The sequence below is a fragment of the Ahaetulla prasina genome, chromosome 5, assembly GCF_028640845.1.
Source record: "Ahaetulla prasina isolate Xishuangbanna chromosome 5, ASM2864084v1, whole genome shotgun sequence".
NCBI lineage: Eukaryota > Metazoa > Chordata > Lepidosauria > Squamata > Colubridae > Ahaetulla > Ahaetulla prasina.
In genome coordinates this window covers 90785311-90803163 of record NC_080543.1, presented here as the reverse complement: position 1 = coordinate 90803163, position 17853 = coordinate 90785311, and the positions used below count along the sequence as shown (strand labels likewise).

The 17853-nt window shown below is 36.2% G+C and overlaps 1 protein-coding gene and 1 pseudogene across 1 annotated transcript in view; one reads left to right on the top strand and one right to left on the bottom strand.

The window, feature by feature from the left end:
- The window catches only part of PRKX (protein kinase cAMP-dependent X-linked catalytic subunit), a 52838-nt gene extending 42303 nt beyond the window's left edge, over positions 1 to 10535 (bottom strand). The window contains exon 1 of the mRNA XM_058186745.1: positions 9910 to 10535. Coding sequence (XP_058042728.1) covers positions 9910 to 10096 — 187 coding nt within the window. The 5' untranslated portion in view covers positions 10097 to 10535. The remainder of the gene's footprint in view (positions 1 to 9909) is intronic.
- A 2881-nt stretch (positions 10536 to 13416) lies between these two features.
- LOC131199954 (E3 ubiquitin-protein ligase RNF114-like) lies at positions 13417 to 16314 on the top strand (annotated as a pseudogene).
- Positions 16315 to 17853: the final 1539 nt, after the last annotated feature.

Genomic DNA, 17853 nt, shown 5'->3' with positions numbered 1-17853 from the left:
TATTGCATACGTAGTCCCACATTCTTGACTTCCGCAAAGTCAATGAGAAGATCTCAGCAGTTTTTCTGCATGGTGAACTATATTCATACTATATTTATACTGTATATGGGTAAATGTGATTATTTCAGACCTTTTACTGAACATATGGGGAACTGTAGTCCATGGACCACTGGTGGTCCACAAGGAAATGTTGGTGGTCTGTAGAAAAATTATTTGCATTTCTTATATGGCACTAAATATTATTTATCTTTTTTAAAAATTCATATTAGTGGTCCATGGGATTTAAAATTATGAATTTAGTGGTCCCTGAGGTCTGAAAGGTTGGTGACCCGTTTTAGAAGGCAGGTATGTTCCTGGAGAGGCAACATAGCTGAAGCACAGTACTGAAGCTTTGAGAAGAATACTGAAATCTGGGGTCTCAAGTACAGGGGAAAAAAATAAACAGTCATTTGCCTAATGAAGTATGTTGAGTAAGAGTTGCCTCTAGACATCTGGAAACAGTGGATAATTTGTTTCCCCTTTTTATGCTAGTAATGAGAGTAAGTTCATGGGTTAACAAAAATTATTACAGGCTGTAGATAAATTTGCATGGTGTTTGTCTGTCTATCATCTATCTAGCTCCTGTTCCTGTATAAAAACACATGCTTTCCAATTCCTTTCCCACTTTTCCCCACTTACATTTGACGTACAATAACTTACCAAGACTGATTTATTTTTGTTTCCAAAATGAATACAATGCTTCCATAGTGAATTCAAGCAGCAATCTTTAAATCAAATAACCCTAATGAAATGTCAGCCATGTGCTGCTTTTTGCAGAATGTAATACAGATGTAACACAGATAAAATACTGCTGACATTGTCTGTCTGTCATCTATCTATCTATTTATTGTGGGTCTGTCTGTCTGTCTCTGTGTGTGCGTGTTTGTGTTCATAAAAAATGAGAGGTATTCCATCTAAGTGTCATGGATATCAGTCAGGCAGAGACAATCTAAAATATTTGGTAACTTTTAGGTAGAAGATAAGAAGACACAAACTATATATCGTGCACTGAAGACAGTTGGATTAACATTTAAATCTTACTTATGCACTGATGAAAGGATACTATGCTCTTTACACAGCACAATTCTGGAAGAAAGCTAAATATATAATATAAGGGAATGGCCAGGAGATAAGGCTGATGTTTCAGGCTTCTTTTCAAAATTGTTTCTTTTGTGGCTTTGCCTAACAAGCAAATGTTTTATCGATCTCTTTCCTTCGATTTGAAAGATATGTATCCTCTACTTTTTTCGTCAAAAGGAAAAAACATTGTTAACTAAGAATCCTTCTCATAATTATCAGTTTTAAAAAAATAAATTGCAGCTTAATTTGGGAATTTATCCTCGGCTAGTTAATTGGAGCTAGATGTTAGATGTTTAAACATCTAGCATTCAGAGTAAAGAAGAGATGGCTATTAGCTTTTAACTATAAAGAACTGAGTTCATGAAGAATAGGATTAACCATTATTTTTTACTCTTATATTGTGCCATAATACACATAGTCTGAAACAAGTGGAGAAAATACAATACACAACAATGCACACCAAATACACAAATCTTAAGTCATCATGTCCAGTCTCAATAAAGACACCAAAACTACTTCAGAAAATTAATGTCAGGCAAGACAGTTCTCTAACTGGGAATTCTGATACAAAACAATGTTTTTCTTTAGCATCTACTAGGACAATTCAAAAAATGGAAAATTTTTGGTTGGGAACCCGAAACAAAACATTGAGGCCTGGAAATTCTGTCAAACCATTCATTTATTCATACATTTACTTAATTTATAATGCCATAAAATCTCAAACTATTTTAGAACAGCCACAGCTAAATAGAAACAAAATCCAGAATCATTTCGTTATTCTGAGTTTTGGCTGCAACAATATCCAGAAACCAAGATACAGAAGAATTTTTAATTTTATGGAGAGCAAAGCTGCTGTACTTCATTGCCTCTGTCCTTGGCAGCTCCACTGCCTGCCCATAATCTGATTTTGTTCACTGTCTCCCACAGGAACTGCCACTAATGTGCTCTTACTCCCCTTCCCACTTCTTCCCACAAACAACAGTGTTTCATTTCATATCTTAGTTTATATCATGTTTTATGATCTGTAGGCTGCCCAGAGTTGCCTTATCAGGGATACAGATGGCATATAAATTTAGTAATAAATAAATAAATATTCTGAACAAAACCACTGCACTTCATTCCACCTAAGTGCTTTGGTTCAGACACTACTGCTTGAAACCAGCTGTTCCAGTTTTTGCACTGAATATCTTGCACAACTCTAATATTTGGGCATTTTTCCCCATGGGATCGTTCAAATTCAGTCTATGCTGGAGATCAACTTTGTATAGGCAATGCTAAACTATATGGTCCTAAGATAATTTTCTGTTTTCTTTTAGCTGTAGGAATCTGAGGTCAATATTAAACAATATTTTCATAAAATTTGTTCCCAAACAATTTTAAGACCCTAGCCATCAAACTAGCATTTAAAATATCTATATTTAAATGTTGTACAGAAATAATGTGGAATCACTATATCTATTGCCTCTCTTGTAAACTTCTTAGGGAAACCAAGCTAATGGTAAAAAACAGAATGTCCAAATGAACAAAAATACCATTATTGAAGTAAGAAATATTCTACTGTATTAGACTATTAGCATTTATTGGAACAGATCGCCATGGAGAAAATCCATGTAAGTAGTCACTAAGAGTGACTACCAATTTGAAGGCACATAATCAATCAATTTTACCATTTGCATTTTTGAACTTTGAAGATATAAATCCATATATAGTTCATAGCTATGTAGACATTCTCATATTAATTATAAGTTCATTATAAGTTAATTAAAAGTTAATTAAAACTTCTTATACTTAAATTCATATTATGATAGTATTTCTTCTTTTAATTGATTAAGAGAAAAGGCTGGAAAGAATTTTTCTCAACCTTTTCTCAACATTTGTTAAGTTATCCATGTACTATATACCATTTCTAAAAATACAGCCATGAATATTTGATATTGAGCTACATTGAAAGTCTATTAAAACAAATTATTTCATGGAGCTAATGTAAAGTTTATAGAAGAATCATGCATTTTAAAGTGGCTGTGTTAAACTATTTTTTAAAAAAAATATATTCTACTTGTTCATTATCCCACCAAACCTATTCCAGGTTTTAGGATTACAAAGAAGTTAATATCTGTTCTCAGTTTCAAGGTGCATGTCCCCAAATATAACAGTTGATTCTTAAAAATAAATACTCAGTCCATGCTGGTAAACAGGACTCAGGTGCATAAACAAGTTCCACATTTAGCACTATATGGTAAGAGACACAAACATGGGCACAACTGTGACATCCACAGAAATAATTTGAATCTGTAACTTAAAATTAATATGAAAATATGGCATTTCTTCTATTTTTTTCTATTATTCTAGAATATTATAATAAAATATATCAACATTTTATATTCTAACATATTAATTATTCAATGTATTATCCACTGTATGCACTAGCATACATAGAATAGTTTAAAAGTTTTGAGTGGCATAACAATGGCTATACTCCAAAAGTAACTTAAGCCAAGTTCTGCTTTTACATTAAAAATATGAATCAACCTTAAGTCCAAAATGGCTAAATTGTTGACCTATCTGCCCTGGGGGTTAAAAACAAGCATTGTTGGGTGCATGTAGCTCCCAGATCAAACACTTTGCCTTAAAAAATTGCTTGTGACCCTATTTCATATTATTTTATTTTTGCAGAGTGTATCAAGATTTGAATGCTAATTTATCCAAACTACGGATAGAAGAATTTTTTTAAAAAAATATTTATTATTTCTTAGGGTTTGTTCTTTTATGATCTTTTGGAAACAATGTTAAAATGATGAAAGTTTCACAGTCTTTACATAATGTCAATAAAGAGTCCTATAATTTATGAAATGTTGGTTAAAAAGCCTAATGTGCACATACGTTTTCCAAACAAGCTTCAGAAAACCAATAAGTCAGTTAAAAATATAAGTGACAAATATAAGTTTGCTGAGTAGTGACTACTACTTAAATGACGTGAAGATAGAAGAAACCAAACCCAAATTAAAAAAGCAAAGCATGTTAAGTTTATATATCAAATATCAAAATAGAGCAAAATATTACAAATAGACTAATTTCCTGTTTTAAAAAAGTATAGCAAAAGTTAAAAAGCTCCTCAGTATTTCATTTTCCTACTCATATGCTCCAAAATCAGATTTTCCCAAGCGAAAAAAGAAGGTTTCCAAAAGAAGAATCCTAAAAGAAGGATCCTTCTTTTGTGCTGGCTTAGCCAGGACTTTCTTTCACACACTGGCCTGGTCTGTGTTGTTGGTTTTTTTTTTGGTTTTTTTTAAAAAGGAGGCTCTTAGGCAGGGCAGAACTGGAGACCCTGGCCAGTGCACATAAGAACGTGGCCAATGTGCAAGAGAAGACCTGTCTGCAGTGGCACAAAAGAAGGCAGCATAAAAGAAAGTCTTGAGTGGTAGAACAGTTTCTCATAGTTCTGTGGACAGGCCTGGGCAGCACATAGCTGGGCAGCCAAAAAGGCAGATGGGGAGCGATAGGTGAATGGTGAGTTGAAATGGAGGCAGCCTTTGCCTTCTTGCAAGAATCTGGATCTGGTTGGATCCCCACCGAATGACCATGTGGCATTCACTCAATGTTTGCTTAATGACCATATTACTTAAGTGATGGAAATGTGAGTTCCAAATAGGGTCATTAAGTAAGGACTACCTATAATTCAATTCAGATCAAGCCATAACTAGTACATTATAACAAACATTTACAAACTTCTTTATATCCAGAATTATATTGAAGATTATTTTGAGTGTATTTTGTTAGCTGAAACAGTGAAGCTCTCAACAATATTGGAGGTATTCCAAGACACCTAATTTAATCATATCTCAGACTGGGCAACTTTGAACTAATAATTTCTTTCAGCCATCTTAGTTTACTGCACAGGATTCCTATGGGGCAAAAATAGAGAGTAAGGAACAATCATGATGGGTAGATGACATTTTGGACGAAAAGTTAAAATAAAAAAAAATATTTCTAAACGTATCAAAGTGTTTAGTCTATTATCTGAAAAAGTGCATTAAAATAGATGTCCAAAATATCTGTAAGAATTCATTTTCAATTAACCTATTCCTTTATTTCCTCTTCTGCTGTAATTTTCAGCATAAAAGAACAATATATTCCAAAAGGTTTCCTTCTACTGTGATATCTTACAAATATGCAAAGTTTTTGTTTCAGCTTTAGAATAAAGACAATCATCCAATTCATATTTTAAAGATCTTTTGTTTAAAAGCTATCAGTCATTTTTTAAGATTCTTGCTGTTCAGAGGAATGCCTGCCTGATAATTGAAACTTTATTTGTTAATAGTATTAGGTCATCAATGCTGCATAGATAGCTAGAGTGGCTAAAACCTAATAAAATCTATAGGATATTAATAAATTGTCTCAAGAATTGCAGGCCATTATATTTCTTTCTTGATGGAAACTTTGTAACATTACCACAACAGCAGTAACAGAAGTAACATTATAGGTAAACATGCAAAAACATCCTTATTTCCATACTTCACAATTTGTGGTTACCAATAACAACCATGTGTTTTAAAGCACAGCTTTTTGCTTATGTATCATCAGATCATTTTAAATCTTACTGTAGTGACCCCATAGATAGAAGTTTGCTTTCTAGGAGTCATAAACAAAATCTCTGGACAAAAATCCCAAACACAGAAAATATGGGATTTTTCTTCAATTTAATCAATTAAGTATCTTGGAGGGGGGATCTGTTGCCTGTTTATTTTATTTATTTACTAATTAATTATTCCTAATATGAATTATTAAATGAATATACTTTTGGCATATGCAACATAGAATTAAAGAAACAAATTTCTTAAAAGGAACTCAAAACCATTACTGCATCCAACGTGCATTACATATACATTCTTTTTGATCAACAGATAATAAATATATATTAATATATATTTAATTCTGTGAATTAAAGAGTACATAAACTGTTAAAAGTGATTGTCACTCAGATGATGTTTAAATGGCTATAATATATGTAATAAAAATATATTGTGTTTTAAAAATAATGGCACAGTGAAAATAACAATACAATATATAGCTATTGAAATATGCAATGAATCAATCTATTTTTAAGCAAATAGACAGACAGACAGACAGACAGACAGACAGACAGACAGACAGACAGACAGATAGATAGATAGATAGATAGATAGATAGATAGATAGATAGAACAGGAACAGAAATTATGAACTTTTTCTTTGAAAGTGTTGAAAATTATAAAAGCCACAAATTTCCAAAATGGCAGAATGTATGATTGGATTAAGAGTGCCAAACAATATCACTCAATGAAAATAATTTTATTTTATTTCAACAACAAATATTGTTTAAAACAGATATTATTTAAAACATTGTCTCCTTCAAAACCTTTTCTGTCTCCTTCAATAGACTTTCAGGCTGTCTTGCTAGCAATATTTCTTTCAAGGAAGTTCTCAGTTTCACCTACAACAAAGATAAAACCCTGAACCTAGTCCAGAACTCAATTGAGACAAAATTTAACTGTTTGTCTGGGAAATGTTACTTTGATCACTTCCAATGTTTATTATCTTTTTGTTCTTTTATCATGTTTCTGTACATTAAGGCTGACTTTATGTTCATATTACAACAGAGTCAAAAGTGATTCCCAGTATTAAGTTTTTAAAAATGAACATAAAACTACTTAAGGACCCAGATAAACACTTTGCAAGAAATCAAATACTGAAAATAAAGATGGGGCCATATTTTTGTCAAATGTCTCAGCATTGTATTTTTTATCCAGGCCTTATCTTAAGTTGATTCAGCCTTCCATGATCGGTAAAATGAGGACCCAGATTATTGGAGGTAATATGCTGATTCTGTAAACCGCTTTGAGAGGGCTATAAAGCACTATGAAGTGGTAGCTAAAGTGGTAAATTGATGGTGGTAAGGATTCTATAAAGTCAAATAATTTTTTAGAGATTCCCATTTGGAAATAGAGCTCTATTATTATAACAAAAATGTGATTCATTTTTAACAGGATATGACTCCACAATAATTTTTGCAAATTATTTATGAACAAGGTGTCAAATGAATCAGTGGCCCATAAGAAGGCTGTACATTTTGCCCAACTGAAAACATACAGAAAAATAAAGTAAAATAGAAAAATTCTACAATTCGAAAATTAAATATTCCTATTTATTTCTCTGTCTATATACGCATGCAGCTAAGAAGCTGTTTGTGAACTGATTAGCAAATGTTATTGTTAATATGTGCCACATATTTAATCCATTAATAAATAAGAAACAGGACATCGCTCTCATTCTCTGGCTTCTTTAGGGTTAGGATTAGTCATAGTCCTATTAGCACATCTGAGCTATGATCACCAAGGTATGGATAGCTATCACTACACCCACTTGTAGGCAGTACTAGCAGGTGTATGCAGTTGCTGTTGCTGATGAAATCAGCACATGTAAACCAGCTTCAAATTAAGGCAAGTCCAGGGCATTATCCTAAAAAAAACCCCAGTGGTATTTACATATTCAAGCTGACTAGATAAAAAGAGAGAAATTTCTTACTTGCAACTGAATTGGGGCTATACGATACTAGACAATGTCTGAAAAATAGTTGTAAGGTGATTGTTTTGTAGGCTGTTGTCATTATTATCAGAAAGAGGAGAGGTGGAGAATTGAGTTCCTTCCACACTGATATATTAGAAACCTGTATACATGTTCCTGTATACACGTTCCTTCTCAGGACAAATGAATTAGTTGTTAATACAAGGATGATGTAGTCCTTTTTATAACAAATGTGCAAAAATATCAATCAACATTAAATAAATTGGATGTATCACTGAACTACATCCAGTAAATATATTCAACAAATGCAAACATTTCTATTCATAGCTGGAGTCTACAATGGAATTTCAAACAGTGAATTCCAAACTGACAAACATCTGAATCTGGGTGGTGCATTTAACTAAAAAGTTTATTTTTATAAGAGCCTTTCCAGTACATATTTTACCTTAGATTTCTTTACTGCTGTATAGCACTGCTTTCATGCCTTCTGTTTCCTCTTTTCATTACACTCAAAACTTGCTAATACTATTTATGCAGATTGCAAGTAAACATCTGTCAAGAGAGGAAAGTTGGGGAAGAAGGCTAGGTACAAATAAAACACCTACTACTGTCACTGGATCTATTTCAAATGTCATGCATTATCTGCATTTTGAAAGGAATGTAGGAAATATTCCAGCTTATTATGTGAGCAATGCTTAAGTGAAGATACACTGAAACTTGAGCAGCTGAAAGGAAGAACACACCCACAGTTGCAAACAGTGTTATTATTAACAGGAGCTAGGATGGGATTTATGAACATTCTGTAAAAGCTTTTACAGGTAGTTCTCAACTTATGACAGCAATTGTGATCAGAATGTGTGTTGATAAGAAAGGTGGTTATTAACTGAAACACACCTATTTTTACTGACTTTTTTGCCACAATTGTTAAGCAAATCACTGCAACTAAATGAATGATGCAGTCCTTAAGCGAATCCCACTTCCCTTATTGGCTTTGCTTGTCAGAAGCTAGCTGGGTGATGGCCACCACATGATCTTGGGATGCTGCAACTTTTCTAAATGCAAACTGGCTGCCAATTTTGATCATGTGACTGTGACAATGCTGTGATGGTTGTAAGTGTGAGGATTGGTTGTAAGTGCAAAACTGATTGTAAATCATTTTCTTACATTTTCAAATGATCACTAAACAAATAGTAGTGGACTACCTGTATTCCATAGTCTTCACAAGCTTGAAGCTTTTTGAATGTATTATAACTTAACACAACTATTTCACATAAAATGCTTGGAATGCTTGGAAAACCAAATAAATTCTCTACAGCATAAAGCTATAATTAATGTAACTACTTGTGTTGGGCTGAACTCCCACTGATGTTGCTGGGACTCAAAATAAAAAGGTGTGTAAATTGTTTTTGTTAATCCAATTTATATAACCACTCATCTCCCCCAAAGGGGACTCTGGGTGGCGCACAACAATTAAGACTTTAAAGGCTGAAAACTCAGCATTTTTTTGTAGTGTCAGATAAACAGAACCACAGAATTTACAAACTGGTTTAGATTTATGCCATCATGGAGAGGCAAAATCAGAATCATTTATTCACATAGAGAGAGAGAGAGATTATCAGACTTGTTCATATTGTGCTTATAAGTTCTGAAATGACAGTGAGAACTGCTAGCTTTTCAACTGACATCTGTAAAACTCACTCTGCTTTGCCCAATAAAAACAGTTGCAAAAACCTACCCGGATCAAAATACAGGAAGAAGAAGTGACACTTAAGCAAAAGAAAACCTAGATGTCAAAAAGTAGTTGCTGCCGGGGGTGCACGACATATAGAAAAGTTGACAAACCAAGCGAACAGTGAGACGGCATTTTCACAGGGATGGCACAGCTGGCAACATCCTTTGGGGCTGTGCCCAGGGGAAGAAGAGCGCTGACAACAAGCTCTCCTGTTGCCTTGACTCTCAGTTCATGACTTCCAAGCGAAGGGACGCCCCACGACTCTCTTGCACCACACCTGCTCAAATAAGAGTGCAGCCTCCTAAACTGAGAAGCCTCGACCCTCCTTGTCCCGCAGGGGAAGGAAGGCAGGGAGGGGGGGGTCCCTTTCAAGTCAGCCAAGCCCGGCGAACCGAGTGGGTGGTCACGGAGCGGCGCGCGCAAAGGGCTTGGGAGGGGGGTAGACTACGTTCCACTCCCGCGTTCTTTGTTTTTCATTGTAAGCCCAGCCTCACTCACCCACAGTAGCCAAGGTCTCCAGGTCCTCAAGTCTATAAGCGGGGGAATCCGAGGCCGGCGGTGCGGGAGAGCCTCGGCTAGCAGGACCCGAAGAACAAATGGGTTGGGGTTCACCGGTCCCTGCCGCCTCGCAGCCAACAGGGCTCCTGGCTCCCACTTTAGCCCGCACGGCGCTCAAAGTCTCCATAGGTGGGGAAGAGGTAGTAAAGGCTCCTCCTGTCAGGGCAAACTTGGGAGTCTCCGGAGGCGGCCTAGCCTCTTTCTCCTTTCAGCAGCTGCAGAGGTCCCGAGCCGGGGCTACTCCTTGGTTCCGTCTTTCAGCAGAGCGGCTGCCAGCGCTCCGCATCGCGCCAGAACGCAGCTTCCTTCCTGCGGTGCTTCTGGTTTGCTCTGGGTGTAAGTAAGCGCCCGGGCGCGTCTCGCGGGGAAGGTTGTCGACGCTGCTGGCTTCGCTCCTCTCGCGCTTCCCGCCGGCGCCTCAATGCAGACAATGGGCTTGCCGGGAGGACGCCGAGTCTCATTCGCCAGTCAGCCGGTTGCACGCGGGGACGAGGGGGCGGGGTTTGGCTCCCTGCAGCTGCGGCAAGAACCCTGGAGTGGGCGGGGAGAAGAGCAGCCCGAGGAAGACGAGGGGTCAGGAGGCGCTGCCCGCCGGTCGGAGTCCTCAGAAATCATGGGTGGTGCTTGTGGTGGGGAGGAGGACGGGAGATGCTCGTATTTCTTGGAAAATCGTAGAAAATGTAACTGCTGCACCTGGGCGTAAAGGAGTTGCGTGCGAACCGCACGAAGCGCTGCTGTTTGCAGAGAACCACGCGCTGACGCGACAGCTTTTGGTATTCAAGGAAGCGCCCTCTGGGGTCATTTCCTCTGTCTATATACATATGAGATAGCTAATATTGCAATGAGAAAAAAGGTAGAAGAAAGTAGGAATAAAAGGAAAGATATATATATAAAAAGACAAAGGTATAAATAAGTGGCTTCTGATATCCTTTACAGCAGTTATAAGTGCGATTATGTTTTAACATCTCGCTAAAGTTACATTGTGGTTTTTTTATCTATCTTTTTTTGAACGTATCTTTTCTTTTATATACACTGAGAGCATATGCACCAAGACAAATTCCTTGTGTGTCCAATCACACTTGGCCAATAAATTCTATTCTATTCTATTCTATTCTAATCATAAAAACATAAATCACAAGTTCATTTTTTATTTTTTTTTAACACAGAAAGTCCATAGGAGGCTTTCTGTCTTTCTGTCTCAGGTAATTTTCAGGTCCCTCCTTGGCTCCCTTTGCACTGAAACTTAATTTTCTGTTTCTGATGGGTTTCTCTTCCTGACCTGGTGGAGTATAGCCACTATAACAGAATCTCTTTTAGGTGACTCTATTGAAATGAATGGCACCAGGACATGAAGGGCTAGACAAGGGGTCTGCCACCTTAAACGCTCAAAGAGCCATTTGGACCCCTTTCCCATAGAAAAGAAAACACTGGGAGCCACAAAACCCTTCCCGTGCCTGACTGTTTCTTGAGCGGCCACAAAACTAGCATATATAGTTAAATTAAACATTCGGTTTTCTTCTGAATCTTTTCTTGGATTTTTTCATGGTTGGCTTACCGGGGGATTAAAAAGCTCAGTAAATTGTGTGCCGGCGAGTGTCGCACATTGGTGGTTGTGACACATATTTTGAGTGACGGAGCCACAGCACAAGGGTGAAAGAGCCACATGTGGCTCCAGAGCCACAGGTTGCTGACCCCTGGGCTAGACTGAATCTCCACCTTTCTGTCAGATAGATGCAACAAGTAACAACAACAGAGTTGGAAGGGACCTTGGAGGCCTTCTAGTCCAACCCCCTGCCCAGGCAGGAAACCCTACATCATCTCAGACAGATGGTTATCCAACATTTTCTTAAAAATTTCCAGTGTTGGAAATTCACAACTTCTGCAGGCAAGTCATTCCACTTATTAATTGTTCTAACTGTCAGGAAATTTTTCCTCAGTTCTAAGTTGCTTCTTTCCTTGATCAGTTTCCACCCATTGCTTCTTGTTCTACCCTCAGGTGCTTTGGAGAACAGCCTGACTCCCACTTCTCTGTGACAGCCCCTGAGATATTGGAACACTGCTATCATGTCTCCCCTAGTCCTTCTTTTCATTAAACTAGACATACCCAGTTCCTGCAATCGTTCTTCATATGTTTTAGCCTCCAGTCCCCTAATCATCTTTGTTGCTCTTCTCTGCACTCTTTCTAGAGTCTCAGCATCTTTTTTACATCGTGGCGACCAAAACTGAATGCAGTATTCCAAGTGTGGCCTTACCAAGGCATTATGAACAAGATGAACAAGACTGTTTTAATCTGCATGAAGTAACACTCTGGATAGCTGAATTGGATATCCAGTTATGAGGTCACCGCCATACCCCCATAGAATTTTACCTATACTTTACCTATAGTTACAGGGATTCTGTACAGTATATACTATATGTTTACTGCTCTTCTGTGTTATATTCTCATGCTCTAATAATAACCATATTAAGAGAAAACTTTGATAAATGAGGCTGGTAGTTATTTAAAAGCATAAGAAGTTTGGAACTGGGTTTATTTAGAGAGCCAAAAAGATTAGATACAAAGAAAAGTCTTTTCTGTACAATGGTTGCTTTAAATACTTTTTTCCTTGGTATATTAGTTGACCTGACATAATAGACTAAGCTAAACAAATTGCCTTACTGTCTTAGGATGTGTAAGCCCAACTCTTTCCTTCACAGTATGATTCAACACACTATGTCATAGAATGGTACAAGACTCTGATCTAATGCATATTTTGAAACTTTTAAAGATTGTGTTTCACGCTGCAATTTTATTTGATTATGGTTTTAGAATGCTTTGTCACCTGAAATTTTATTTGGAAGAGTGGCTTATAAAATCTTAGAGGTATGTAAAATGCTCAGAAACAAAAATGGCCCAAGAGATCTAATTACACTAAGTCACTGAAAATATCCTGTGTACATTTCCTCAAAAATGTATGGACTCCTGTGTAACAACATACATTTATATAAATGCTAGAACAAGTATTTACAGTATATAAGTAAGCACTAAAATATATACTAAATGTTAAAGTAAATACTAAGTTTGCCACAATATTATCTTCTGGGGGCATTCAAGATGCTGGTCATCGTCTCTAAAGCCTTACATGGTGTGAGATCTATTAATCAGGAATTGCTAGCTTTTCATAGTTCTGCCCATCTGATGCCCTCCCATCATTATTGGTTTGACCAATGTCATCTATTGGACCTTCTCTGTCACTACACCTGTTCCTTGGAGCAGCATTCCCCAGAAATTCATATGGTCTGTACCTTGCCTGTCCCCGACCATTTTTTTTTTAAACTGACTTTTCCTCCATGCTTTAGGCTAGAGTAATTGCACAGGGTCTTTTAAATCATGGAATCATGTGAAAGCATAACATGTCCATTAGATAATGGTTGGTTTTATATAAGGTTATTTTTTAACTTTGTGAAATGGCCCGGAGTCATGTTGCAGTTGGTGGCCTAGAAAGGCTAAGTATTGAACATTTAAACAGTGCTGGAACACAATGATATATATTTGTTACAGCAGTCCACTCAGGATGCTATGTCTTTGCTATATTTAGAATCAAGGTTTTACTTGTGAAACTTTACATAGAACACATGGATGTGACTTCTACTTCCTTCTGCTACCTAAATAATTTTAACAGACTTGTTCATTATTCTTAGTATTTGTGATATTGCCACTGTGACATAGTGAGTTGGTCTGCCCACTAGACGTTTCTAAAAAGTTAGTCAGTTATTCATGGATGCTACTGGTTGTTTAGAGTAACGCAAAATTCCATACCATTCATTCCCTACAGGGAAAAATGGTTGTCTTCTCTCCAGTCCATGTTTTCAGTACCTGTCACATGCATATGTCATTTGCAAAGCAACCAACAAACCACAAAACTTGAATCATAATTAAGCTACCTAGCTATTCAAATATCATTGTTTTTATACTGATAGCTGTGAAAGATGCATTATATGTCATGAATTATGCAGTCAATTACTTTTTACACTGACTGTAACTTGTTTTATGTCACAATAGTGAAAAAGGAGACAAGGGGCATTCTTTATTCTACTGTTTTCATACCAGTTGAGTAACCAAAATACTTTTGTTTGTCCCTGTTTCATAAAGAGGGAGGAAAAAAAGAAACAATCTAAAAAGCTGGCATTTTATTCTGCAGAAGTGCTTTTGGGAAATTTAGACATGTTAGATGAAAAACCCAGTCTGAAAAACTTTCAGCTGAAAGCAAAATATCTTAAACCGTTGCATATTAATAGAGCAATTTGATGGAACTAGGAGAAAAAGGGATCCATAAAATTGCTCCTTGAAAGTTTAGGCCAACAGATCAAACAGGGGCCTCTGTGGCTCAGGCTGGTAAGACAGTCTGTTATTAACAGCAGCTGCTTGCAATTACTGCAGGTTCAAGCCCCACCAGGCCCAAGGTTGACTCAGCCTTCCATCCTTTATAAGGCAGGTAAAATGAGGACCCAGATTGTTGGGGGCAATAAGTTGACTTTGTATATAATATACAAATGGATGAAGACTATTGCTTGATATAGTGTAAGCCGCCCTGAGTCTTCGGAGAAGGGCGGGATATAAATGCAAATAAAAATAAATAAATAAAAAAGTTGTTTATGAAGATCTGTTTACTTTGGCCTCTTGAACAACCTTTCTTTTATAGGTTCAAGTAACAATACCAACTATATTTAAGTTGCTACATATTTTCTCATGTTCTATGGATCCATTCAGTGAGCCAGAGTTATGGAACTATCTTTTTCCCTTTTATAATAAAATAGTGTTAGGAGAATTTTTGTCCAGTCAATGCAAAGTCTCTACAGAAAGCCTCATCATCTCCCTGTTAAGAAAAATCAGGTATATTCTAAATTTCCTAATTTCTTTTTCCAGACACTTTCAGATCCAATGTAGATCATGATGGTGACGGTGGTAATAATAGTTAAAATATCTTCAGAAAGGCCTTGGTAAAGAAAATAATTTCTAGTTGCCTAAGCGACTGTTTATTCTAATGCAGCAGTGCGATAATGCAAATGTCCCTAAATATTTGAAGATGCCTCTCACCTTAGTAATTAACTTAATTACCTAATAAGCAAAGTACATTATATAGGTAGTGACAGAATAGAATCAAAATGTCAGCAAGAAACTTAAAAGGAAGTAGTGTTGAATTACAATACAGGACACATGTGAAATAAGTAAATAACTTCTTGTTTCAAATTCAGACATAAATCAAACAGGAAGACATGCTCCGTTCTTTAGTGAGATTTTAATCAAACAGCACATGTATTTATTTAACTGTAGTAACTGGTTTCCCTTCAGTTTTATTTATAGATTAACTTGCACTATTATCCCTGTATGCATAATTCCAGGAATATATGGGGCCAAAGGTAGCTTTAAGAGTCATTTGTTTATTGTATTAAAATTTGCATTTTAATGATAAAGATAGAATAGAATTACAGTGTTGGAAGGGACTTTGGAGGTCTTCTAGTCCAACCCCCTGCTTAGGCAGGAAACCTTACACCATTTCAGACAAATGGTTATCTAAACTTTTCTTTAAAACTTCCAGTGTTGGAGCATTTACAACTTCTGGAGGCAAGTTGTTCCACTGATTAATAAATAAAAGATAAAAGTTCAGTCTTTAGATATTTCAAATATAATAGTTAAACTTCATTTTGGAGTTTGCTATTAATTTAGGTTGGGTTGATGAGTTAAGAAAAAGTCTACTTATTTTAAATGCACTTAAAGTGTACTTATCCAATGTGCCTGGATATCTTTATGAGTCCTGTGCAGGTATGAGGTCCTTGTGATCATATCTTTTGCATACCATGCATTCAGGAATGTCTTAAGTCCCAAAAGCCTCTTTGTGGAATGTGCTGCAATACCCTGCTTCATGGAAGGAAACTCTGGATTTGGAAAAGCAAATTGACATGACTGGGGCTATATGGAATGACTGCCTTTTAATCATCTACTTCTTAGAGGCAAAATCACGTAGCTACTTGTTCAAAATACCAGAATTACATAACAAAAAGTATAAAAACAATGACTAAAGAACTATTGCAGAGAACTAGGAATGCCCCAACGTTTCTTTACCCTTATAGTAGTGAAAAACACCTAGATAAAAAAAAATGCAAATACTATCACGGCAACAATGCAAAATGAAAGGTTTGCACCTCTGTACATCAATACCATGGAAAGATCCTTCCTACAGAAATGCTAAATTCATGAAACAATTTTAGAGATGCTATCAATTTTCATACCCTTTTATGGGCTATGATGCTGGGGGAAATGATATGATGGCCCAAATACTGTTGCTTTACTTGAATGATTTATGAGCAAAGCAAGATATATTCCTAATTCTTGGATATCATAAGAAGAAAAATATTACATATTTATGTGCTGATTTTTATTATTTGTTTTTGGGGTTTATTGACATTTTTGTGAGCCACCCAGAATTGTGTCCATAAGATAATTGCCATGCAAGTCTTAAATAATAAATAATAATGTATTTTGTATTTAAGATTATAAAATGCAATATATGAGTTCTAAAATAACTGAATTAGTTTACTTTTGGAGTTGGTTCTAAACCATCTTTTATTCTTGAGATTTGAAGGATTGGACCAAAATTCAAAAGGCAATTGGAATTTCTTTTGAAATGTAGAAATACACTTCCAATTTGTTTTTGAAAGTTTCAAACCCAGTTGGGGTTTGAGAGGATTTTACACAAAGTACTTTTTCCCCTGAATTGATTAATTTGAATCAAATCAGGATAGAATTCTGTATCTTTACCAATTTGTATAATGGCACTTTTTGGATATAACAACAACAACAACAACAACAGAGTTGGAAGGGACCTTGGAGGCCTTCTAGTCCAACCCCCAGCCCAGGCAGAAGATACTTTGGTTTTAAGTTGACAGTTCCTAAATACATATTTCATCATTATTTCATATGTGTGTATGTAGTAGTGTGGTGGCCTAGAGGTGAAAATACTCACCTCCACTTGGAAGGTTGAGAGTTTAAACCTAGACGACAGGAAGAACATCCAGCCAGTAAACATTCAGCTCCATTCAGTCGCCCTGACTCCACCCCGAAGCAAGGATTACAGGGTTGTAAAAAGAATACACACACACAGAGTCTCCTGAATATGTTTATCTGCCTTGATAAGTTATGCTATCCTGAACAGGTGACACAAGTTCAGTAAATTCTGATGCATCACAAAAACAGTCTTTGGTCTATAAGTAATGGTTTAATGGCATCCTGTCACAATTTCATTTTTTCCAAACAAAAACGAACTAATTATCTGTTCCCAAACAACTAATCATGTGACATTATGTATCATAGGCTAGGGAAGCTAGGCGAGCAGGTATGGCAAGTTTATTGCCCAAAAAGAATTACTATTTTTCCCAGGTAATAATTAACTATAAAACTAGGTCTGCAATTCTATAAATTCACATTCTGGCAAAAACATTACAGAAACACAGAGAGATTGTTTTTCATCGAATTATAGAATGTATATATTAGAAGGTTCTTACAGAACATCTAGCACAATCATCTTTTGCCTTAACCTTCTAATAAAAAGTCATATAGTTCATTCCTTGGTCTCTCTGTCTCTCTCTCTCCCTCCCTCCATCTCTCTCTCTCCACACCTATCTATACACTAGAACTCATGGACTCACAGTTTCTAATCTGGTCCTTTGATATATTAAACCAACTCATTGGTATATTTATAAAGAAAAAAATCTATGAAGTCCAGGGAGGCATACTTTCAAGTAATATGGACCAGATTCACTGCTTTTTAGTAAATAATTATAGTTAACCCTAAGCTGGTACTATTGTTATAAAGCTTGCTGGTTTTACTGCTAGTTCTACTTCTC